The sequence below is a fragment of the Alexandromys fortis genome, unplaced genomic scaffold, assembly GCF_014885135.2.
Source record: "Alexandromys fortis isolate MF-2015 unplaced genomic scaffold, M_Fortis_MF-2015_v1.1 scaffold_42, whole genome shotgun sequence".
NCBI classification, from domain to species: Eukaryota; Metazoa; Chordata; class Mammalia; order Rodentia; family Cricetidae; genus Alexandromys; species Alexandromys fortis.
In genome coordinates this window covers 9,594,574-9,620,207 of record NW_026067934.1, presented here as the reverse complement: position 1 = coordinate 9,620,207, position 25,634 = coordinate 9,594,574, and the positions used below count along the sequence as shown (strand labels likewise).

At 48.9% G+C, this 25,634-nt stretch overlaps 2 protein-coding genes across 6 annotated transcripts in view; one reads left to right on the top strand and one right to left on the bottom strand.

Moving 5' to 3' along the window:
- Positions 1-83: 83 nt before the first annotated feature.
- On the top strand, positions 84-18,404 carry Abcg8 (ATP binding cassette subfamily G member 8). Of its 5 annotated transcripts, XM_050146119.1 has the most exons (15): positions 84-309; positions 4,140-4,244; positions 5,739-5,895; positions 9,180-9,418; positions 9,775-9,907; positions 9,987-10,045; positions 10,106-10,256; positions 12,301-12,463; positions 12,544-12,624; positions 13,488-13,687; positions 14,220-14,296; positions 14,881-15,148; positions 15,986-16,078; positions 16,371-16,498; positions 16,572-18,404. In XM_050146119.1, the coding sequence occupies exons 1-15, from the start codon at positions 247-249 to the stop codon at positions 16,707-16,709; spliced, it is 2,055 nt and encodes a 684-aa protein (XP_050002076.1). In that variant the 5' UTR covers positions 84-246; the 3' UTR covers positions 16,710-18,404. The 5 variants fall into 5 exon arrangements, with proteins under 5 accessions (XP_050002076.1, XP_050002075.1, XP_050002073.1 ...); XM_050146118.1 differs by having other exon boundaries at positions 85-309; positions 4,143-4,244; positions 9,987-10,256; XM_050146116.1 differs by having other exon boundaries at positions 85-309; positions 9,987-10,256.
- Positions 18,405-24,076: 5,672 nt separating this feature from the next.
- Positions 24,077-25,634, bottom strand: part of Lrpprc (leucine rich pentatricopeptide repeat containing) — an 82,639-nt gene continuing 81,081 nt past the window's right edge. Inside the window, exons 37-38 of the mRNA XM_050146001.1 lie at positions 24,720-24,862; positions 24,077-24,270 (exon numbers count right to left, since the gene is read on the bottom strand). Coding sequence (XP_050001958.1) covers positions 24,214-24,270; positions 24,720-24,862 — 200 coding nt within the window. The 3' untranslated portion in view covers positions 24,077-24,213. The remainder of the gene's footprint in view (positions 24,271-24,719; positions 24,863-25,634) is intronic.

The window sequence follows — 25,634 nt, the reverse complement described above, 5'->3', positions numbered from 1 at the left end:
CCGATTTGGCCACCCATGCCATTATCTGATGTACCTTTAGCCAGAGCGTCCTTATCTTGGCAATAGGCAGAACATACAGTGTGTTTGTAGGAGGGCTTGCCAGAGAGGAGTGCTGGGAGAAAGGGCTGGCACAGAGGAGGGCACAGGTAGCCCAGCTCTAAGAAAGAAAGACAGAGAGAGCACCAGCCCGCCAGTAGCAGGGAAGACCCACAGGAGCCCCACAGAGGGGCACAGACATCAGGGATCATGGCTGAGAAGACCTCCGAGGAGACCCGGCTGTGGAATAAGCCCATACTTCAGGATGCTTCGGTGAGTAGGCTCAGCCACCTTGTGGGGTGGGGTCAGGGTAGAACTGGCCTTTCTTTCCTACCTCAGGAGTGCTAGTCCTAATTCACAACTTAGACCTCAAGTAAAGTGGAAATGGGGCAGCAGGGGCCTGTCTCCTCAACGCTGAGAAGCTGACGGGAAGCAGGTTCAGGAGCCAGGCGACCTCTGAGGTTACTTCTTCTGGATGACTGGGGTTGATGCAGTTTTCCAAACGACATTCCATCACAGAAATTCCCACATAAGCTAGGATTTTTCTGAGGGAGGGTTGGCCCATGTGACTGCCAGGCCAAGAATCTCAGTGGCAGTCGAGACGCAGAAGAGAGAGAAGATGGCAGGTGGCTTTTATGGGAGCACAGAACCCTATGCTTGCGCTCTTATGAACTGGGAGAGAGCTGGCGTGAACAGACAGCAGCCAGGTTGCTGGGAAGAGGAGGTTCAAGGCTTCCTTCCTCATCAAACCAGATCAGAGTTTGCTTGAGAAACAGCCTCTGAGTGGGGCTGTGGGTGGGCTTTGAAGCAGAAAGCACTATTGGAAAACAGCAAAGAAGATCCCACCCCTAGCTTCCACATCCCGCCCACTTTTCTAGAGAGGAGGACAAGAATGAAATGGCCACATCCGACCGGGAGTCCACAGTTCCCTGTTCTGGCCGAGGTAGAGCCGCTGGGATCGACCAATACAAGCACTGCTGTCTAGCCAGTTCTATTTCCACAGCAGCCGCCAACTCTACTGTCGGAATTCGCCACGAGGGAATAACTTCCTCTGCCGCTTGGAACGTCCATGCCGACTTCCTGATATGCAGTCGGTGGTAGCTTTGGAGTCTTACCCATCAGGTTATCACCACAGCTACCAAGGCAAAGAACTGTCAGAATCCTAGCTCCCAAAGTGTGCCCAGGTCCTGCCGCTTACAAGTCCCTCTTCTTGGGTCCTGTTATAGCAGGTGCTCTATGGTGGCCTGCCACTGACAACCGTGGGGCTTGGTCGTCAATGAGACTGACATGCCCTGTGCCTCTGTATTTACAAGTCGTTCTGTCAAGCTAAAAACTGTCCAATGGTTTCCACCCTTTCTCCTCTGCATGTAAACTTAGAAAATGGTGGGCTTCTTGAGGCGCTGGCTTCTGGTCCATGCCATATCCAAGCCTTTTTCTGCCCACCCAGCATCTCACGCTACAAGAAACGCATACAGGGGCCACGCACTCTTTCCACCCACACTCTAGTCAGGCCTGCTACAGACAGCTGCACCTCCAGCCTCTGAGCATGCCCCTTAAGTGGCACTGCCCATACTCAGAGTGGAGGCCTGGGAGGAGCGAGGAGATCAGGGCTGTGTATGCAGAGAATTCTGGTATTGCTATCAGGGTCCACAGGAACGGGGACAGGAAAGCCTGGGTCTCAGTAGAGACACGTGAGACCATATTTGGAGGGGTCAGTAGGGGGTCAGGCGTGTGCCTTGGGCTGGAGACTCACCCTGTTGGTCTAGGCCAGTCACAGCCCTCTGTGCATTTCCTCCTTTTTGTCTGCGCCTCTGACTCGGAAATTTAACCGGAAGTTAATATGAGGAGACATTACACTGTACCCCAAAGGAGCAGAGCTGGGTACCTACAAATAAACCCGCTTCGCCTTTTTAGGGTGTCACCTGTCACACATACAAATGACGTTCTGACAGTCACACTGATTAAAGTGTCAGCCGACTAGATATGTCAGTATTTGAAAGATACAGAGAATGTGTCAAAACCTCCGGAAGAGTCAAACAAATCCTTCCTGGGTGCCAAGGAAAATATTTTAAAATGGAACGGAAGACATCCATAAGCCAGACGTGATTTTTTTTTTCCGGAGGCTGAGTTGTCGGTGTGGCTCCTGGAAAGCCAATCTCTCCATGGTGGCTGGGGTCTGTGGGTTTGGGTGAATCAGAGGAACAAGTTGGGCACTGTTCAGCTGCATCCCTCTGTCCTCTCTGTCCCCCTAAACCGCAGGATGTCATGTCTCTCAAGTCACAATAGCACAGTAACTCGCCACCACCACACCAGACACAACTATCTAGTGCCCCTCTCTCAGCAGCCCCTCCACCCGTGAGCCCAACAGGAACTCTGTGTCTGCAGAAGCATCTAAAGAACTAATTCCTATCCAATGTAAATCAGCTAAGTTCTCTCCTAAAGGTAACTGATTTAAAGACAAGAAAACCCAGGGCTAAAGAGATGGCTCAGTGATTGAGAGCATTGGCTGCTCTTCCAGAGGACCTGGGTTCAATTCCCAGCACCCACATGGCAGCTCACAGCTGTCTGTAACTCCAGTTCCAGGGGGTCCAACACCCTCACACAGACACAAATGCAGGCAATACATCAATGCACATAAAATAAAAATAAGTTGTTAAAAATGGAAAAAAAAAAAGGCTGGAGAGATGGCTCAGCGGTTAAGAGCATTGCCTGCTCTTTCAAAGGTCCTGAGTTCAAGTCCCAGCAACCACATGGTGGCTCACAACCATCTGTAATGAGGTCTGCTGCCCTCTTCTGACCTTCAGGCATACACACAGACAGAATATTGTATACATAATAAATAAATAAGTAAAGAAAGAAAGAAAGAAGGAAAGAAAGATGAAAACAAAAACAGAAACGAGAAAAACCTAGGGAAAGGGGATATGGCTCTGTCCGTACAGTGCTTGGCCTAGCATACTTAATGCCATAGATTTGATTACACGACACAGAAAACCCAAATAGCAATCCCACTACAGCTCTTCTGCAGAGAGCAAGATCACATCACTAGTGCTGAGAGGGGCAGGCGATAGGGTGGGGCGGTCGGATGCTGGGCATCAGAATGAGATGGGAGACGAAGTTCTGGTATTCTGAAGCATGTGATTATACTTTACACCATTTTATATATTTTTATATAAAGATCAGAGAATGGGGCTGAGAGGTGGTTCAGACATTAAGAGCACTTGCAGCTCTTGCAGAGTACCCGAGTTCAGGTCCCATCTCACACAGGATGGTTTATAACCATCCACAACTCTAGGTCCAGAGGACCTCTTTTGACCTCTGAGGGTACCAGGCACGTATATGGTGCACATATATCTACACAGGCAAACACTCACACACACAAAATAAAATTTAATTTTTTTTAAAATTTCAAAAGAGATGCCAGAAGAATTTGATGGTTTCCAATGTGAAGACATAAATGGTGGAAGGGTCGGGGGTGCTAAGCACCCATTTGAACATTATACTTTGAACATTACACGTTGAACACATGTATCGAATGATCACACAGAAAATCCAAATACACCGCCACCTCCACAATAACAACAGCATTTATTACCATTGTGGTACTGAGGATGGTAATGGTAGGGACTTAACCTGAAATGTAACCGGAAGGACATTCAAGAGCTTGGTGTCACAAAATCCCTTGTCAACATAAGTTGGGTGACAAATTCTCAGGGTCCTCGCTGTTGTCTCTCTCTTTCCCATGCTGTGTCTATCTGGTGGTAGGTGACAACAGGCCAGATATGGGAAGTGAAAGTCAAACATGGGTTTACTGGCCCCAGCTCACAGGGCTTCCCGTCTGGAGTGGCATTCATCTTAAACTCCATGGGCTCAGGTGCACCAGCCCAAGGCTGAGGGTCTCTGAGGATAGAGCTGTCCTGAAGACACTCCTGAAAGGAGATGTACCCCAACAGTGTTCCTGGTTTCCTCAGCCCTGCACAACCCCACCTCCTGTCGGTGTGGGATCTGGGCCTCATTGCCTGCCGCTGCCTGTGCCCCTCAGGTCTCTCCCCTGCCCCCGTCTTCTATGTCCTCTGAAGGAGCCCCTTACCTGTCGTAACTCCCAGCAGGGCCTCCAGGACAGCTTGTTCTCCTCTGAAAGTGACAACAGCCTGTATTTCACCTACAGTGGCCAGTCCAACACTCTGGAGGTCCGAGATCTCACCTATCAGGTAAGGGCACACGCCCGAGTTGAGGGGAGAGGAGTGGGCACGGAACAGAATGTGCAAGGAAAAGTGAGCGCACCCTGTCTACCTTATGCAAACCCACCTGCAGCTGGAGGTGTGGCAAGGGGCGGAGGCTCTGGGAAGGTGTCAAGATTCACCATTAAGGCCTATGAGGAATGTCTCTGGAACTCCTAATCTTAAAATTCAAAATCACTCTATATATGTGTGTGTGTGTGTATGTGTATGTTTATCATATACATAATATATGTGTGTTTATATAACATATGTGATGTGGTTATATTATATAAGTGCTATTATATTATGTAAATATAGTATAGGATAGATATAGATAGATAGATAGATAGATAGATAGATAGATAGATAGATAGATAGATATCATAGGGCCTAGGGTGATGACCTACTCAGTAAAATGCCTGAGCTCAGATCTCCAGAACCCACGGAACCCACGGAAGAAATCCTGGCTTGAGTTGCCACCATGTCTGCAGTCCAGGTGGAGCCATAGAGCTCATTCAACTGTCCCAGGTTCAGCAAGAGACCAGGTCTCAAGAGTAAGGTAAAAAACAATTAAGGAAGACAGTGCCAGTCGTCTCTGGCATCCACACACACGTGTGCAAGGTGTACATACCTGCAGAAAACACACACAGTAAAACACAGTGTCTCCACATATTCCTTGCCTGGCTTCCCGCGAAGTCAACATCTTGCAAACCACATTTTAATGACCAAAACTAAGAAATTAACAACAGGTTCTTAACTAAACAACAGAGTTTATTGAAATTTCATCCTTTTACATTTATCTATCTATCTATCTATCTATCTATCTATCTATCTATCTATCTATCTATCTATCATCAATCTATCTATGGTCTCTTTTTTATAAAATATGTTGTCCTATTACAAATAAAACATCACAAATGAAAAAGCTACCATGGGAGGGTCTCAGGCATGCCCTTGCAGAATCCATTGACTCCCATCCCCCCATCTCCCCAGGGGTAGACTACCTGCTACCCAAGTAGGATGGTGAACTTCAGAGTCCCAAGCTGGCCTTTTAGTGGGTGTGAGTTAGAACTAAGGAAGGAACCACTTTGTAACCTTTCTCTGCTCTGCCACGCCCTGCAAACCGTGTGAGCTTGAGTAAATTCCTGAATTGCTTTGAACCTGGTCTGTGAAACAGACGGCAGTACCCACGCCATACACTTGCAATGGGCAGGAGACGGGATAAATGATGTAATCACTGTAACGCCTTGCAGGTGGTAAATGCTTGCTGTTTTCTGCTATTTCATACGCTTTCTGGTCCCCTTAACTCTAGACTTGAACAGGATGGTGGGGTTTCATGGCCATGCTGGGTAGGATCTGGGTACCTCAAGATTGCTTACATCTCCGAAGCATGGTATCTCCTGAGACACAGGAGGGCTGAAGAGAAGCTGTGGAAGCCCTCTGAACCCCTCAGCTTCCCCGGGCCCTTCTAACCTTTCCCCACAGGTGGACATCGCCTCTCAGGTGCCTTGGTTTGAGCAGCTGGCTCAGTTCAAGATACCTTGGCGGTCTCACAGCAACCAAGACTCCTGTGATCTGGGAATCCAGAATCTGAGCTTCAAAGTGAGGAGTGGGCAGATGCTGGCCATCATAGGAAGCTCAGGTACCAACAGAGGCAGTTGTGGGCACTGACGTTTTCCCCTTGGGACACAGAATAGCCTTCGGTCATGGGTCCCTCTGGGACAAAGTGTAAGCACAGGTGGAGGCAGACCTGGGCTCAAATGTCACCTCCTGCACCCACTAACTCGTGGACATCGCTGCTATTGTGAACCTGTGGGTGACTCTAATCTACCTGGAGCTGCAGCCATAGTGTCTGCCTCCTGTTAGCCCTGGACTAAGACAGGCAGCTTCAGAACACGATGTTCTTCCACAGCCAGACTCTGGTCATGGCCAGACAATGACTCGGCAGAGCCCCGACTCCACTGACCCCTCCACAGTCCCAGTGTAACCTCTGACTCCCTGCAAAGAGCCAGACCACTGGGGTGTCTCAAGCAAACACTTGCACAGGCCAAATCTGAGATTACAGAACCTCGCGGGTGTGCGGGCCTTGGAGAACAGTTCCTTTTCCTTATTATCTTCTGTCTTGTTCCCTTTCTGTCTGAAAGCATTTTAGGAAGAAGATTCTCAAGTCACCTAGTCCTCCATACTTCTAGAGTGTTCTCTGTGTACATATGCATGTGTATACACATACGTTCATTTGACAAGTGAGAACACTAAGACCGAGTGAGTCTCCTAAAGACACAGATTTAGCTAGACTGGAATCTTGAACTTGCACTTGGTTCTCCCTGGGACTCCTTTACACGGCATTAGAGAGAGTACTTTATACCTTTTAATTAATCATTTCCAGGAGGAAAGATTACTCAACACTTCGAACATCTGTTCCAAGCTTTTACGCTCTCCTGATAGAGCTGTTTATTGTCTAACCAAAGATCAAATGAGCTGTGATATGTAAACGTACTTTGTAACTAAAACAACACGCACACTCATTCAGCCCCTCTCACTCTGGCCCTGACCCTGTGATTCTGATCTAAACAAGAGAAAAGTATTTTGGCTTAACATGTCTTTTCTTGTTGTATCTGACTTTTGGGGGCATCCAGGAGACACACAAGCCATTACTCGGTCATGACAATGAATATTGGTGAATACTTGTCTACTTGGTGCACTAGCCAGCAGCATCCCTGGTCCATATAACACTCTAGCCAGCAGCATCCCTGGTTCATATAACAACACTCTAGCCAGCAGCATCCCTGGTCCATATAACACTCTAGCCAGCAGCATCCCTGGTCCATATAACACTCTAGCCAGCAGCATCCCTGGTCCATATAACAACACTCTAGCCAGCAGTATCCCTGACTTCTAATAAGGAAGGTGAAGTTCAGAGAGGCTGAGCAGGAATCATATTGAATAATGTCCAGGTTTAGGCTCAGCATTACTTGGCTTCTAGATCATGTGACTGAAATAGTTGTACCTTTCTTAGAAGGGTTTATTCATTATATATACTTCCTGTGACTTTAAGTACTTTAGTTAGTATCACACAGAGAGAATATGAATATACATACTATCCAAAATAATTTTTAATAGATTCTAAAAAAATAGCTCCAAGCATCTACCTTGTTCTGTAGAATCAGCCATACGTAAGGATTTCTCAATTAATGTAGTTACTGGCGAGGCTATGGCGGTCACAGTATCAGGCTCTTGAGTGCCGTGACTCTTCAGAGAACGTTAGCCCTACAGCACCAGGCACCCTCTGCTTCAAAGGCTGCCTCTGCCTTTTGCCACAGTTTTGCTTAGGAAATGTGATCTTCCTGCCCTCTGTTTGGGATCCCTGGTACCCGTGAATGCTGGCACAGCCCCCGCACACCCAGAGCCTGTAGTCACTGTCAAGCAGGACTGACGCCTCTCTTTCTGGCTCCTCTTGGGGATATTTTGCTCAACCTAACTTTTCAGGAAGCCTTCCAGGCACACCCAGTATGTAGCTGACAAGCTGCCCCAACTGCTGCCCCTTACACCGAGCAAGAGGATCACAAACAAAGGCCTCTGGGCTATTAGATTTTGTAGGCAGCGTGTGACATGTGCCAAGCAAGACTTGTCATATCCTGTCTGTAGGCATTTGCCTTGTTTACAAAAGAAAAAAAAGCTATTGATTTCATAAAAGACTCTGCAGCATCAAACCTTTCCTGGGAGGCCTGGGCAGAATGTCCCCAGCTCCAAGATAGAAGGGTATTCTCCAAACTTGAGGTGGGTTCACAGCACAGTTTAGATAGTTACAGGAGAGCCAGGCGGTGGTGGTGCACGCCTTTAGTGCCAGCACTCGGGAGACAGAGGCAGGTGGATCTCTGCATTTGAGCCAGCCTGGTCTACAGAGTGAGTTTCAGGACAGCTGGGGCTACACAGAGAAACCCTGTCACAAAATCACTAGGAAATTAGTTCTAAAGGAGTGAAAATCTCACCCAATGCTTTAGGAGACTTGCTCCAATATAATTCCTCTTTTCCAAATGAATACACATCAATACAGTGTTCAAAGTGAATGAAGGGCTAATTTTTCTTTCTTGTTTTTTTAAGGCAGAGAAAAAAAGACACTGATTTTAAAAGTGAGAACAGGATATAGGTACATTTGGAGCTTATCCATCAGAGTGCTTGAAAATGACGTGCTATCTAACACCTGTTATTTTTCCCTTATATTTCTCAAAGTAGAATTAGTTTTTGAGATTTTTTGTTGTTGTTTGGAATTTTTTTGTTTGTTTGTTGTTTGAGGCAGGGTTTCTCTGTGTAGCCCTGACTGTCCTGGAACTTGCTCTGTAGACCAGGCTAGTCAAAAATCCACAGTCCTCTGCCTCCCAAGTGCTGGAATTAGAGGCGTGTGGCACCACTGCCACTGTACACTGTAGTCTTGAATTCTTCAGAGACAGACTAAGAATGTTCCAAATTAGTCATTTCCACAAAGCCACTGAGGAGCCAAACGATGATGAAGGATGAGATGTTGCCAAGGTTTAGTTTCCAGCCTCAAAATGCTACACACTGCAGTGTAATTAGCCCCAGCCTGGCGCGTGAGAAAGCCATTGGTTAGCAGTGGAAGGCGAAAGTGTAGCAGGCATAGCAATAGGCTTGTAGCAGTTGGGACTCCAGCCCTCTTCTATCTGAAAGTGTTCGTCGTCGTCCCCCCCCCCCTCGTCCCCCACGCCCACTCAAGCTGGCTGCAGAAGAAAAGCCTGAGGTGCACCTGCAGGACTGTCACATGCAATCTAGTAAGAGTGTCCATTTCCCCTGAGCGGAGTTGCTTCTGTAGAGCCTTCCTGGTGCTCGGAGAGCGTGGGGGGGGGGGGGCATAGTAGCTGGCAAGCTGGCCCTGCAGAACCTCTGCCCTCAGGGATGTCTCTGGCTTTGCAGGCTGTGGGAGAGCCTCACTACTAGATGTGATCACGGGCAGAGACCACGGTGGCAAGATAAAATCGGGACAGATCTGGATCAATGGGCAACCCAGCACTCCCCAGCTGGTGCGGAAATGTGTGGCGCACGTGCGCCAGCAAGACCAGCTGCTCCCTAACCTGACTGTCAGAGAAACGCTGGCTTTCATTGCCCAGATGCGCCTGCCCAGGAGCTTCTCTCAGGCCCAGCGTGACAAAAGGGTAACCAATTGGTGATCCTTGGTGGCTGAGACTTCCCTGCTTTGCCAGAAGACCCAGCCCAGTTGGAATTTAACCAACCCATCTTACACGCCAGTGTACTTAGCCCCATGAGTTCCCTTTCCGGACCTTGTCAAATGGGTGATAAGTGTGCGTTTATTTGTGTGAGGGTTTTCGGGTGCTTCGTGTGAGTTGCGGGGGGGGGGGCTAATTATGCGGCCTCTGGTTCCCAATCCACAGCCTGTGCTCTCCAGGCTGAAACTGCTCAGAACCTAGGGACATAACAATGGGGACAAATATGCTGCTGGGAAAACAAAGTGTAGCCCTGGAAGCCTGTATGCTAAGCCTGTCTCCCTCAGGTAGAGGACGTGATTGCGGAGCTGCGGCTGAGGCAGTGCGCCAACACCCGTGTGGGTAACACATATGTGCGTGGGGTGTCTGGGGGTGAACGCCGGAGAGTGAGCATCGGGGTGCAGCTTCTGTGGAACCCAGGTGAGGCTGGAAGCCAGAGGGGAGGGGCCCTGAGACGGCATCTTGCCTGTCATCGGGGCTCACGGTGCAATGTCCGCAGGAATCCTCATTCTGGATGAACCCACTTCCGGCCTTGACAGCTTCACTGCCCACAACCTGGTGAGAACCCTGTCCCGCCTGGCCAAAGGCAACAGGCTGGTGCTCATCTCCCTCCACCAGCCTCGCTCTGACATCTTCAGGCTGTTTGACCTGGTCCTTCTGATGACATCCGGCACGCCTATCTACCTGGGGGCCGCGCAACATATGGTGCAGTACTTCACAGAAATTGGCTACCCTTGTCCTCGCTACAGCAATCCTGCCGACTTCTACGGTGAGTGAGCGAGGCCAGTGGTATGTAGCCTGGTGCACAACCATTTGCCGGCGCCCCTCACCCGAGCAAAACAAAAGAAAACGAAACCATCGAACAAAATAAAACAAAATGCTTACTGGGAAGATGCGCGGGAGACACTGTCCACACCCCTCCGGTGAGGAGGACCCAGGAGTGAGTGTTAGCACTCCAAGGAGAAACGGGTCAGTTTGCCAGGATCAAGAGCAAGGCATGAATACGGCAATCTTCTGACTAATTGCCCCTCTGTGCAGGACAGCTTAGGAAGCGGTAGAGATTTGCAGGTGGGTGGGGTGGAGGTATAATTCAGGAAGTCTTGGATCAGTTTGTACGGTCGTGGTCTTTATGCAGTCTGCAGGAAACAGTATATATATATATATATATATACATATATATATACATACATATATATATACATATATATATGCCTGTGTGTGCCACAGAGGCAGGCAGAGTAGAAAGAAGGACCCAGGGCAGTGGGTCTCTGAATACAGACTGCTTACTTGGTCACTGCCTTACCTTTCTTTGGGGTCCCAGGCACTGAATAGTCCATTAAGAGCGCTACAAACCACTTCATTCATGGGAGCAATGGTATTTTCAGGACACCCGCCAGTAACCCCCTCCCCCCCCAAGACAGCTGAGGAATAAACAGCCTGGGTGGACAAGTGACCACTGTACCAGAGCCTGGGCAGGCAGCAGCTATAACCAGTACCCTAGCTTATTTCTAGGATGTGACCAAGAACCCCAGCTTATTTCTAGGATGGCAATGTATGCGCCTTCATGGCGTCTCCGAGGTCAGCTCCGTCTTTGCATACGACCCGACCCGTGGAACCTCGCCCCTGGCCTACTGTGTTCTAGCAGGGCTGCCGGGGCAGACCAGAGCTCCCCAAGGTGCACCCAGCCCCAAACCTTGACTCCTAGCCATGCCACCCACACGGCCATCCCAGCATCCTCAGCCACCCAGGAGGAAAGGCCATTCCCCTAGCTCTCTGCCCTGTCCTATGAACTCATGCCCTCAATGAACTCGCAGAGAGGTCAACTCTCCTACCCATGCTCCAGTTGCCATCCTGACTTCCTACCCATGTGTCACGCTCTGACCGGTGTCCTCAGATAAGGGGGCAGAGGACAGCTGCCAACCTGGTACCAGGGAAGTCTGAAGTGAACCTGGAAGGGCTGCCCCAAGCCTAGTGCCCATGGAAGACTTGAAAACGTCTCTTTCTGTTATTATTTGGAGTGAGCAGGGCTAGGTCCTTGTCTACTAGGCCCGGGGAAGGATCTAGGATGCAGGAGCTGTTCACATGGAGCCCAAGCTGCCCAGCAAATGTGACATTTGAGCTCTAGCCTACCCCTACCGAGGGGACCTGCATGGTTCATAGTGACCCTCCCACAAATGTTCTTTTCTTGTGAAGTGTAATGAAAGCAGGCTTGTCCTGGCTGTGACTGGTGGACCTGGCTCTTTCTGGTACTGCGGAGACATTGGAGGGAGGGCAGAACCTCATGAGAAGAGGGCTGAAGGATGGGTCTGCCACCCGCAGGGTGGCATCTTCTCAGGTTCAAAAGGTTGCTCCCAGTGAACTGGCTCCCCAACTGGGTGAGCTACCCTAGACTCCCTTGGGGAAGAGCTTAACACGGGCAGTGTGACCACTGAACTTGACTAGTCCCCAGCACCCTGGTCACTGGGAGGTCAAATTATGACTTTACGATAACAGGTAAATATATATACGGCTGGATTTAGGCCCGTTATATACCTATGATGAGGCACTTGGCCCCAAGGGCACCAGCCCACTCCAGAAATGTCCCTGGGATAAATAAGCCTTGGTGTGGGACTGGGGCCTGGGGCCAGGGCCTCTGCTTTTGGCCACTTCCTGATCTGTGGCATCTGCTTATGTGGTCAGATCTGGCAGAGCAAGGGAAGCAGGTTTCTCTGCCTCTCTGCTCTGACCATTGCATCAAAGTTCCTTCTCAGAGGGTGGGAGAGCTGAGCCGCCAGGGACGGGGCTGCCTATGGCCCTGTGTCTTCTGCTTACAGTGGACTTGACCAGCATTGACAGGCGCAGCAAAGAACAGGAAGCGGCCACCGTGGAAAAGGCTCGGTCACTTGCAGCCTTGTTCCTAGAAAAAGTGCGAGGCTTCGATGACTTTCTGTGGAAAACAGAGACGAAGGAACTCAACACGGGTACCTACACAGTCAGGTACAGTGGGTCAACTGCCTGAGTGGGAAGCCCTCTGTGGTGTGCCCCAACCTATTTCCCAACTCACTGTTTCCCAACAGCCAGACCCTCCCACAGGACGCGGACTGCAGAGCTACTGCTAAGCTGCCTGGAGCGATACAACAGTTTACCACCCTGATCTGGTAAGTGTCTCCTTCTCTCTCCCTGCTCGCCCATGCCTCTGAGGAGCAAGTGAGGGAGCAAGCAATGTAATTGTGTGAAAGCCAGCATCCCTGGGACCAGCTTAGATCTCCTGTGACATGGAGCACTCCTGATAATCTTACCGTCTAAACAAAATCTCATTAGTGGCAATCATTACAGAAACAGCCATGTAAGAAACTCAGACCTGGGAAGGGCAGAGTCCCTACTGTCCCCTGCTCAATGAAAGCTAGGTGCACCCACCACAGCTGTCTTTCTGCGGGTCTGCACACACACAGACATGGAGCAGGTTCATGTATTGTTTAGGAGCCAGTTGGTCAAACCAAGAATCATGTTTTCTCTCGTCTCTGAATAGAGTACTGTGGCTTAGCCTCTCGTCCAGTCCAGTCTGTTTGGATGGTCTCTTTGCTGGGGGGCTTTCGGCATCACGAGACACACTGCGGCCAACATCTGTATGACATACTTGATTTTTTTCCCTGTAGTAAACGTTTTGTTGTTGATAAAGGTCATCATTCACCAAGTATGGTGGTGCTTGTCTGAAATGCCAGTTCTGGGGAGCACATGAGACAAGAGCATCTCACGTTTAAGGCCACCCTGGGCTATACAGCCGCAGTCCCTGACTCAAACCCAAAACAAGAAGGATGCCTCCCAAAGGATAATCCTATATTCAGTGCCCACTTCTGTCGGTTTTCTCCCTTGGTTGTCAAGGACACTCTACGGTGGGCATTATAGTCCACATTCCACACATGAGGAAATCAGGGTTCTGGCAATGAGAGGACCTTCCTAAGGTCGTACAGCTCTGTATGCTGTTCCTTTGACACTTCTTTTTCCTTTCCTTCTTTAAAAGTCGTCAGATTTCCAATGACTTCCGAGACCTGCCCACCCTGCTCATCCACGGGGCGGAAGCCTGCCTGATGTCCCTCATCATCGGGTTCCTTTACTATGGCCATGATGTCAAGCCGCTCTTCTTCATGGACACGGCAGCCTTGCTGTTCATGATAGGAGCGCTCATCCCTTTCAATGTCATTCTGGATGTTGTCTCCAAATGTGAGTGTCACCTACTCTCCTCACCGGACTGTGGCACAGCTGGACAGAGGGCATCAGCCTCCCCCTGCGCTGGTCTGAGGCTGGTCCCTGTGCTTCTCCCAGTGCCCTGGGACAATGTCTTTATGGAACTATTTCATCATGCTTGTGTGATAAACGTTTTGAAAGTTTTCATGTTTATATTAGCATGCAAACCATGGTGTCTTAGCTGTTCCTGTCCTCACAGGATTTACGCGTGGCAGTGACTTGCTGCAGGTGCAGACCACCTGGAGTGGGATGTCTTCACCATGCCTGTTATTTACAAAGCATATGAACAAATTCAGAGAGCATAACTAGTCTTCCCCCCAGTGCTGAGGATTAAGCCTATAGCTCTGTGCATGCTGGGCAAGTGTTCTGCCACTGAAGAACACACCTGCTTCATGTCACTGATTTCAATGATACATTACCAGAGACAGATGGCATTCCGAGGGACGCAACATCAGTAATACTATAGGGGATTTCCACTCATTCATTCCCTTCTCCTCCCCATCTTTAGGTCATTCGGAGAGATCAATGCTGTACTATGAACTGGAAGATGGACTGTACACTGCTGGTCCATATTTCTTCGCCAAGGTCAGGGCGGATAGCAAGTGCTTCCAGGCATTGCAAAAAAGGGTTTTGTGGAAACACCCAGCCAAGTATTCTCTGTGGCAGCCGATACCAAATTCTCTAGAAGAGCTTCAGAGAACTTCAGAGACCATGCAGTTACATGGTCCACAGAAAGGCCGGGGCTGAGAAGCAGAAATGAAACGTTTCTGGGTATCCAGAACCAAGAGAGAAAGAAGTGGGCAACACCAAGCAATACTTTACATCTCCAGAGCCCTGAGCAAGCCAGGCGGGTGTTCCCAGGAAGAGGCTCGGAGAGGTCACATGACTCTCATAAAGCTACACAGCTACCGGGTCTGGGCAGGAAAGGTGGAGAATTGAGCCAGGTCTTAGCAGAGTTTATATGCCAGCTGCCTCCATGGAGCACAACCCTGGAATGCTCCTGCAGCAGAAACCCAGGGAGAGGTCAGGTTCATGGGTCTTAACCTGCCACCCCCTTCTTCCCTGAGAAGGAGCCCTGGCATCCTAGGAGCTGCCGCTACTTAAACATCTTAGGATAACGGCAAATGGGGGTGTTGGCTCCGTATTCCAGCAAGGGCTGTGCTTTGCAGGTCCTTGGCGAACTGCCTGAGCACTGTGCCTATGTCATCATCTATGGGATGCCCATCTACTGGCTGACCAACCTGCGGCCACTCCCTGAGCTCTTCTTCCTACACTTCATGCTTCTGTGGCTGGTGGTCTTCTGCTGCAGGACCATGGCCCTGGCTGCCTCCGCCTTGCTGCCCACCTTCCACATGTCCTCCTTCTTCTGCAACGCCCTCTACAACTCCTTCTATCTAACTGCAGGCTTCATGATAAACTTGGACAACCTGTGGATAGGTGAGACCTGTGCCCCTTTGTGGACTTCATGACAAACATGGACAACCTGTGCTCTCCTTTGCCTGGCCAAGCCCCTGTGGCTGGGTAAATCCTCATCGAGAGATGGAAGTCCATCAGTTAGGTGTCTCTCTATGCCTTTGCCAGCTGCACTGCAGGCTGTGGGATAGACGACACTTCCCACAACCCTCACACATACCCAGAAGTCACCCTGACTCCCTCCCTCACACACCCACCAGTGATCCAGGCCTGAAGTATTCCCTTGGTTTTAACACGGCTCTGACCCTCATCATTGAACCCTGGGCCAACGAAAGAGTCTGGTCTCTCAGTGGCCTTTGCAGTGTTCAGAAAGACAGAGTGAGATTTCCGAGGGACCAGTCCGGTCCCTCTTTTATCCAAGGCCTCTCAGAGCCGCTGGCTCTCTGATGTCCCTGTGCGCCCCCCTTCCCAGCTCTTGTGAAGCCTCTCACTGTGAAATCTATGGGGCCTCTTTTCCATATTCACCATTGCCCCCACTGGCTCCTCAGCTAACCTTCCCTGACATCTGGGTGAGGGCTTGCAGCTTCCTCCTCTCCCAGCAGAGTGCTCCCCAGGCTCAGGATCCTCCTCTCCCAGCAGAGTGCTCCCCAGGCTCAGGATCCTCCTCTTTCAGCAGAGTGCTTCCCAGGCTCAGGATCTTTCTCTCCCAGCAGAGTGCTCCCCAGGCTCAGCATCCTCCTCTCCTAGCAGAGTGCTCCCCAGGCTCAGGATCCTCCTCTCCCAGCAGAATGGTCCCCAGGCTCAAGGTCCTCCTCTCCCAGCAGAGTGCTCCCCAGACTCAGGACCCTTCTCTCCCAGCAGAGTGCTCCCCGGGCTCAGGGTCTCTGGTGTGGGGCTGGTTGAGTATACGCAGCATAATGAAATGGCGATCTAGAACTGGTCGGGACCAAGCATGTGAGTCACCCCTCCTTGGCCTCGTCAGCACAGTGTCCCCAGCCACAGACATTACTCCTTGCTCCCCCCCCCCCCCCCCCCCCCCCCCCCCCCCCCCCCCCCCCCCCCCCCCCCCTCCCCCCCCCCCCCCCCCCCCCCCCCGTCTCTTTTGTCCCTTGGTCCTCAGAGGACTCTTCTCCTGGCTCCAGCCAGCATGACTCCTCTCTCTAGGAGTGGTTGGAGACTTAGCAGGGCAGTCAGAAATGTCAGCAGAGACAGTGTAAATAACCAAGCTCTTGCTGTCTGTCTTCAGTACCAGCATGGATTTCCAAACTGTCCTTCCTCCGCTGGTGTTTCTCGGGGCTAATGCAAATTCAATTCAATGGATACCCTTACACAGTGCAGGTCGGCAACCACACCTTCACAGTTCCCGGAGAAAAGGTAAGTAACGAAGGCTGGGAAATCCCAATTCAAGGGCTCCTGAGAGGAGCTCACCACGTGTTTGTGTCCGCAGATGACTGATATCATGGACCTGAACTCGCACCCGCTCTATGCTATCTACCTCATCGTCGCTGGCATCAGCTGTGGCTTCCTGTTCCTGTACTATCTGTCCTTAAAGTTCATCAAACAGAAGTCACTTCAAGACTGGTGATGCTCCCGTCGGCGGGACCCTTCTCCCAGGGCTGACCGCCTCCCGCGGAGCCCCACTGACACCAGTGAGGACAAAGATTACTCAGATCCCAGCAGCATGCGCCCCTTGGTGCTGCAGTGGCATAGGTCAGCCACAGGATGGCAGTAGAATAAAGACAGTTGAAAGGGATTTTTGATCACTGGCCTGGGCTTGTGATGGGAGGAAAAAATGGGGACTTGGTGGCACCTGCAATGTTGCTCATTTATGTTCGTTGGTTATATCTTTATGTAAACAACCCAGTATGGAATGGGAGCCACTTAGATATAAATTGAGTAGCCAGACTATGCAGAAATTTCTGGAATTTCTATTAAACCAGAAAGAATAGTGATTTAATAGTAAAATGTTCAGTTTTATCTCCCACCGTCCTCATACCCTATGTTAAGCCATTCCCACTACAGAAGGTGACCTAAAACAGACCAGCAAAATGCCTTCTCTTGTCTTTGTGTGGATCCATAGACTCTAAACCCCAAAGTTGAACAATTAAGAGCTTATCGAATGTCTTCTCCGTGGTTGCTTTGTGGTGGAATAAAAACATCCTGAGGTCTTTGAGGGCCAGAGAGCAGATACTGGTTTTAGATTCCAAGAAGCTTCTAGAAACAGAAGTTAAAGAGGTTATGCCAGGCCTCAGAGTTGCACCCCCGTCCCACTGTCTGGGTCTCAGGATTAACCTTAACTAACCTTTCCTAATGGCCAGCGGATAGATTGCTTGAACACCCTGGCTATATGCTATACGCCTGTATCGAGGCGCTTCTGACTCTAGGCACAGGGATGGGAGGGGGTGTTCCCACAGGATAACTAGAGTCAGTAACTCAAAGAAACAGTGACGAAGGTGTTTGGGGCCAAGAGAGATGTTCTCCCCCAGTCCCCCAAGAGCCCATGTCTAGTGTGGTCCCTGGCCAGCATTAGAACATCACTGGTTACAGATGAGATAGGCAGAATCCCAGGGCCACCCAGACCCATGGACTCAGCATCCGTGTGTTCAGGCTACCCTGTGACTTAAGTGCAGACCTCAGTGTGAGCAGCGACTGTCCTTCCCAGCACCCAGTAGACTCTGGGAGTCCACACAGTCCCGTTGCCACCGTTCGGTACACAGATGCCACTCAAGATCCAAAAAGAAGGAGCTGGAGAGATGGCTCAGTGGTTAAGAGCATTGCCTGCTCTTCCAAAGGTCCTGAGTTCAATTCCCAGCAACCACATGGTGGCTCACAACCATCTGTAAAGAGGTCTGGTGCCCTCTTCTGGCCTTCAGGCATACACACAAAACAGAATATTGTATACATAATAAATAAATAAATATTTAAAAAAAAAAAAAGATCCAAAAAGAGTTCCAGTGTTCTTCCTCCTCATCCAGACCAGAGTCAAGGGCACCGTTTGATTGTCGTGTCTCTTTGGTTTCTCTCAGTTTGGAAAGCTCCTCAATGCCCCTGACTCTAGGCTTGGGTTTATGTGGTGTATTTAAGGATTAAGTCTAGGCCGGGCACCTTTGGTCAGGATACCCAGAAATGGCATTGCTTTAATGCATCACAGTAAGCGGCGTGTGCTTTCCACTTGTTGCACACGGAGGCGCACTTTGGTGGCCTGATGGAAGGCCTGTCTGTCGGACTCCCACTTGTTCCGTGTTCCCTCCTTTGATAACGAATAAACCTTTTGAGTGCCAGTGCCTAGAAACTGTTTATTGCTCATTCTTCATCAAGCTTTCCATTTACTTACCGAGGTATTGGCATAAATTATATACTTGTGGAATCCCATTTTAATTCAGCAAGCTATAATCCATTGCTATCATTAATTTTGATGCTCAGGTTGTCCCTGACTTGACCAGTGGAACGCTCAATGTGGCTTCTGCATCTTCTTAATCAGGCCTCTGTCATTCATTGAGGGCCCTGACAAAACAAAGTATTTGTGGTATTATCTTGCATTTCCCCAGCCCAGTCCTGGAATTGGATGTTTCTCTGTAGACACTTAACTCTTTTTAGTGGGAAATGATAGAAGCCTGGACCTGAGGGATTAATCTGTTCTGCTGCTGCCCGTTACTGCATCAGGGCTCTCCACTGGCAGAATGAATGAATGAACACGCGTGTGTCCGTTCCTGCATCAGGGCTCTCCACTGGCAGAATGAATGAACACATGTATGGGGGGGGGCATGTGTGCATATGTGCAGTCACAGTCATGACTGCATGTAAGTTCATCTTGACTGGATGTCAAGAATTTGCCATCCAGTGCTAGCTCTTATCCTTCTGTCTTCCTGTCTCTGGGAGACACCCGGCTTTGGTGTCTGTGTCCCTCATCTGCTGAATCCCGCTTGTACCGTCCATCCTGTCATGGTTCTCCTGTGTGGACAGTCTGCTCACTCCACATGCACAGAATTCCCTCCCTAGATCCCAGCTCTGTTCTGGTTAGGTGACCTGCTGTCTTTAGGCCTGGATAGAGAGAGTGGGAAGGGGAAGGTTGGAAGCCACTGAGAGATGTCATCTGACTTTGTGAGTTTGCCACTCAGCGTGTTGTGGTACCCAGAACTTGGAGCACAAGAGATGCCGAAACTCAAGACAGCTACTGGTTCTTTGGAGCCTGTCCTCAGAGCAGACCTCCATCCTGTCTCCCCACACACAGGCCAGTGCCTATGCACCTCAACACTCTAACTTCATGGGTTTGTGTTGTTGAAAGTGTTTTCCAGGGCACACAGGCCTGGGAAGAGAAGGGCCAGGGCCCTAGGGACACCCTATATCCTTCAGTGATCCCTTATCCTGTAAAGCAAAGGAGCAGAATTTTCTTGTGGGCTGCGAAGTTTTGCTGCTAAGGATCCATATTTTAGGCTTTGATAGCTATATAGCCTGTCACAATCTGTCACTATTGTTCCGGTGTGAAGGCTGCTTCAACTATAGCAGTGTGTGGAGGGTGTGGATGTGTTCCAATAAAACAGCTTACACAAACACACAGCTGCTGGCTTTGGCCCGAGGCTGCAGCTTGTAGACTCCTGATCCGAAGATGAAGGTTTTGAAATTTACATTTTAAGCTCTCCAAATTCAAGTTACGCTATTGATGGGGGATACAACAATTAAACCGAAAATAATCACCTGTGTTGACTCCAATAGTCCTTGTTGTGATTTTTTTTTAAACCACTCTTGTTCTTAAAAAGATTACTTAAGACATAATCTTTCCCCGGGTTGAGCCAGTCCACAGAGGTAGATCTCCTGCTTGCTCTTGTTTGTCACTCATTCTTAAAAAGCTCTTGATCTCAGATTAAACCACTCACATACAACAGAGATATTGAAAATTATGTCAAACTCAAGTGGTAGCAGTCCTGTGACCAAGGGTTCTTCCAAAATTAAATTAGTCACTTAGCAGCAACGTTTAGCCCAGCACAGGGGACCAGCTTTAGTGCAGACTCACCATGAGGCACAGGATGGGAGCCGGCTGCAAAGGAAGCAAATTCTTGGGACATCACAGCCAGTGCCCGTGCCTGAAATGTTCTTAGTTGTAATAGTCTGCGCCAGTCTCGACTCAGACGTCACTTGCGTCTGATAAATTGGTTCTTCATCTAGAATGGTCGAGCTGAATAGCTGGGGTGAATAATTTGGTGGCAGAGAAAGTAATTAACAAGGTAGACTCGAGTCCCAACCCTGAAACGCATTTTCAGGGTCCTGATCCAGAGCAACACAGCGTCCCGGTTAGAGGGCAGAGTGCGGAGAGCAGCGCTAGAATGGGCGGAGCTTTCCAGGCACGAGCAGCTGCCCACTGGCTAGGTGACGTGCTTGTTTATTGTTTGTAGAGTTGGGGTGTTGTTTCTCCAAGCTGAGGATAGCTCTGTTGTTCCTTGCTAAAAAGGCAAGCTTTTGTCTTAACTGCAGGGCAGCACAGGTTTCCTCCTGTGCGAGCTCCTCCCACAGTGACAGGTGGGTCAACTTACTGGAGATCTCACATCATGCCTTGCTGGCCTCACTGACGGTGCTTTCCGTAGGAACTTGCCTTCTGGAGGACTCCAGCTCTCCCAGCTGAGCCACATGTGGGAACCGAAGACTAGTCACGAGAGGGAACTGTCCAACACGCGCAAACCGGGACCCTCATAAACGGGAATCATGGCCTTGAATCCACGTGACTCAGCCCAAGAGCCCTACTGTGAACCCACTAGTAGGTCTGCAGAGCACTGGAACACGGGGCCTTGGAAATACAGGTGAATGGTTCCAAGGTGCTGCCCGGGGTGGGATCAGTGAAGATGTTAAGGACCAAAGCACTTTGCCGGAGCAGGAAGTCTGGATTCTAGTCTGTCTTACCTGGTTCCGATGATTCTATTCTTTATGCAAAAAAAAAAGTGACAGCTGAATTTGCTAATGCAGGCATTTTCTTCATTTGTACTAAGGCCGCATAATGTGGGCTTTGTAAGTCTGCTGGCCTGAAAGCAGGATACATTTCTAATGGAAACACTCCCACGCATGATTGTACAACAGCAAAGCGATAAATTACCGTGATTTTGGACCTCCTGTGGCTCCCAGTTCCACCACGCTGGAGGAAATGTTGCTTTTGCTTAGAAACTCTACAAACATTTTTTTTTCCAGAAAGGCAAATATTAAATGAAAATTGCCCTGAAAGCCACGAGGAAAAGCATGTAGAACGTACACAGTGCGGACTGGGGACGGGAATTATGCCAGGAAGAGTGATTTGCGACATAAAGCTTGCTTATAATCCACCAGACTCATAAACTTGATTATACTGGGCACTGGATTAAATGGAGGATTGTTTTTTTCTCATTACAGTAAGGTGTTCAAAAGTGCAAACATTGCATTATTGTGAACACTGTATTATGTTTTGTTGTTTAAAGAGTTCACTATTTTAGTCTGCTGTATTTTTGTATTATCATAGGTATTTTTTTCATTTTTTTTTAGAGCCTGGGTCTGTGTACCCATGGTTGTCCTTGACAATACCTACCTGCCCCTGCCTCCCAAATGCTGGGATTAAAGGCATGCATAACCGTGCCCAGTGGGAACAATGTTAAAAAAATGGTTTTGCCTGCATTTAAACACACCATGAGCATGCAGTGTCCAAGGAGGTCAGAAGTGGGCTCTAAAGGAAGTTTCACACATGGATGAGTGTGAGCAATCATACGGATGCTGGGAACTGAACCCAGGTTCATTGCAAGAGCAAGTTCTCTTAAGCACCAAACTATCTCTCTAGCTCCAAGGAAAAGCCTTTTAACGGTCTTGGCCATCTGACTTAGTGCCGTGAGCCTACGTAAATGGACTTGTTTTTTTTACCCTGATAATCAGGCAAGACAGGTGCCTGACGTGGCAGTCGGTGTTTAGTGCTAACCACATAGAAGTCATGGAACTCACTACAGATAATCTAATCCAACGTTAACTTGCAGGTCTGAGTATAGACTATGGAACCAAAAGCAGAGTTCACAATCTGTCCAGGTCTAACGGGAGATGCACGCAGCCACAGGAGCCTTGGGCAGGTAGTGATAGGGCAGTAAGCACCCTCGTGGCACGAGTTCTGGAACCATCTCTCCAGAGCTGACAGGTATCTGCCCCTTCACTGAGTGTCAACATGTATCAGAACTACTATTTCTCAATTCTTTTCATTTGTTTGAGACCGTTTCTCTATGTAATCCTAGGTGTCCTGGAACTATGTAGACCAGGCTAGCCTGGAACTCACAGAGATGTTCCTGATTCTGCCTCTAGTGCTGGGATTAAATGTGGGCACCATCACAACTAGCTCATTTTCTCCATTCTTGGCAGCTTTGTTCCTCAGAAATCTCAGACACCGTTTCTCCTCAGCACAGTGGGAGACTCACTGGTTCTCCATAAGCCAGAAGAGAAGGAAGCTCCCTGTGACAGAGGTCAGACAATTTCTAAAAATCTAAGACTATAGGCCTCATATGTTTGATAGGGTAAAAAATGGCAGTTCATTAAGTACTAAAATACACTTTATTCAGAGAAATTCCATTTAAATTATATTGGTTTTTGGTACATGAACATACATTATATATAAAATACCACACTTTCCAAAAGTTTACAATCATGCTCCTTTTTAGAATCCACAACTTAGTTTACTCTGTAGCTCTATTTATTTCAAAGTAGATATGATATATTGAGGAAGCATTTATAAGTCACCTAGATACAATTATTACTCTATAAATATTAATATTCAAAATGGGAACAAAACTAATGGTAAAGATATTTGAGCAGGCAATCTTTTTAAACATATATTCAGAATGCTAGATGGGGGCGCCTTTAACACCCATTTATTATTCCAGCGAATGTGACTGCACCTCAGGTTTCCAAGGATGGCCATAAAGTTCCAATCGCTCCCCAAAGCTGTATGTATTTCACCCAGGTGTGTCAGTGAACAAGGAAACGTCAGATCAATTCCTTTGGGCTGGCCTAACTGCAGAACTAGGTCAGCTTTGGGGTCACTGGCCACGGGTGGGTAAGAGAGGCCAGACAACGGCTCAACTACCATGCAGGTCCTGTGCTGTATAGCAGGAACGGGAGCAACCTCTGCGGTGTCTTCTAGGCTGGGAATCCAGGCTGGCTTAGTGTCTGGTCCTGCATCTCACTCCACAAAGCCAAGTGGAAATGAGCACAGCTTGTCCCAGGCACAAGCACACGTGAGCACACACACCCCAGTTTCTCTCCATCCACCTTCCTTCCTGTGCCCCCACAGGTAGACACTGGTTGAACACTGGAGGGTGAGTTCCACAGAGAGGGGACAGCATGAACAGCCAACAGCACCCAAGTCCTGTCCTGTGGCCCAACAGCCTCTTAAACAGTGGGAGTGTAGACACCCAGTTCAAATCAACGAGGAATACAAACTGAGGTGACTTTCAAAGAAACATTTCCAGCATCACCTCCTCCCCTATACTGGGGTGCCTATTACCCGAGAGGGGAACTGTCACGTCTATCTGAAGTCTGCTTTAAAGCTACAACGCACACGTAGATTCTAGCAAGTGTACAGACAACACAGGGAATACTGACTGCTTGTAAACTTGATTACAAACCAGTATTTTACTTATTCCTATAAATCGCATGTCCAGTTTGTAAGTTTACAGATATGAGTCTGGTGTAAGGTGCAACTTGGACTAACAAAATCCCGAAACCAAAGGAAGTCAAAACCAAGATTTCATGTTAGGAGCTTCGAGAAAGCTCCGTGGCAGAAGGGAGAGGCTGTGAGCTGCAGACACGGCCACAGCATGGCCCTTCCGCTCTCAGTTTCTCCCTGGAAAAGCACTGCTGGATATGAAGAGCCATCTTAGAGAAAGGAGCAAGAGGGCAGGGTCCAAGTATATGCGCTCATTGGTGACATAGTGGACGAGTATTTACACATAGAAACACAAATTCAGTTTCACTTCTTTATTTTTCCTCAAGTACATTTTAGAAATAACATTTAGACACAGGCATTCTCTCTCTCTCTCTCTCTCTCTCTCTCTCTCTCTCTCACACACACACACACACACACACACATGTTGCTTCTTTCATGAAGGGTTTTCCCTTGCTTCCTTTAACTGCTTCACATAGAATCCAAAGCTTTCCTGTAAGGAGAAACAGAAATTACAGTTACGAGCAAACAGAGCAGACTCAAAGCATAATCAGTGTAGACTGGTGGCCAAGGCAGCTTGAACCAAGGTTAATCACCTGCTCTGTAGGGCTTCATGTTTTGTGAAATGCCAAATTCAAAAGCTTCAAGTTCTGAGCTAAACCAAGGCTAAAGTTCTAGCTCAAGCAGAAACAAGAGAGCTACTACCTAAGAAAGTCTGGTCAATCACACATGGCTGGAGGTCAGGAACACACCTTCCATTTACCCCAAGGCTATTCCACTCCAGCCCACAGCTACTGCTTAGGCCCCAGCCCTCCCAAGGCTCTTCTTCAGAGGCCTAAGTTCAGTAATTAAGTATTCAACCTGTTTTCTCTTCACACCCTTGGTGTTCTTAGGCACACATAATCTGTGAAGCTATTTTCTCTCTTAATTAAGAGTACTCACAGGGGGCTCTGTGAAGGGGACTGGCTCGCCAACTTCTTTGAGCAAAGTAGCATAGCGCTTCAGAAACAAGTCATCCAGCTCCACGTTCTTTGCTGTCAAGTGCTCGTACAAGGCTTTGGCGGAGGTCACATCTTTGTCTAAGGCTGAAGGAGTTGCAGGAGAGAGATAAAGGCAGGTGGAGAGAGCCATCCTTCCTCTCACCGGCACCCTTTGTTGCTAAGGCTCTCTAGGATCCAAGACAAGGGTAGGGACGGCTCCAGCAGGAGGCCAACCAGAATCTACAGATAGCTCACTCCTCCACACCCTTCCTGCAAAGCCACTAGTTGAGGGGAAGGAAGGGAAGGCACTGAAAGCCTGAGGAGCAACAGGAATAGTGCCAGATGGATCTAGCTGAGTGATCTCAAATCAAATCCTCAACTATTAAGTAAGTGGGTGTGAGGGGGGGGGGGGAGTGACCACCACAGGAGCTGGAAGCTGCTGAAGCTCAGTCAGTTTCTCAGTGTCAATCTTTGCCCCCCCCCCCTTTGCCTACTCCTGTCTAGGGCTTATAGCCTGGCCTGCCACAGCACAACAGGGACCTGCCTTAGCTTCTGATACTATTTATGTTACTGGCTTCAGGAAGTCTAGGATTCCAGTTTTGAAACACTACAAGATTTCATATGGAAACAAAGAATCTATTTCCTAGCTCTGACTGCTAAGCCAATTGCTCTACCATAGATTCTTCATTTACTGCAGTGAGCAAGCCTGTGGGCCTTACATGGACAGGCAACCATGACTTGGAAATGACAGCATTTTATCTTCCTAGTGAGAAAATCTGAGACTGCCCCTTTCATGTGAGTGTCTGACAGAGGACAAGAAGGAAAAGGATGGAGTTCTTTCCTTCCTCCCTCCCTCCCTCCCTCCCTCCCTCCCTCC

Coding starts and splice junctions, on each gene's coding strand:
- Abcg8 (XM_050146116.1), top strand. CDS start 247: ATGGCTGAGAAGACCTCCGAGGAGACCCGGCTGTGGAATAAGCCCATA. Junction 16,079..16,370: donor AACTGGTCGGGACCAAGCAT/GTGAGTCACCCC, acceptor GTCTGTCTTCAG/TACCAGCATGGATTTCCAAA. Junction 16,499..16,571: donor TCACAGTTCCCGGAGAAAAG/GTAAGTAACGAA, acceptor TTGTGTCCGCAG/ATGACTGATATCATGGACCT.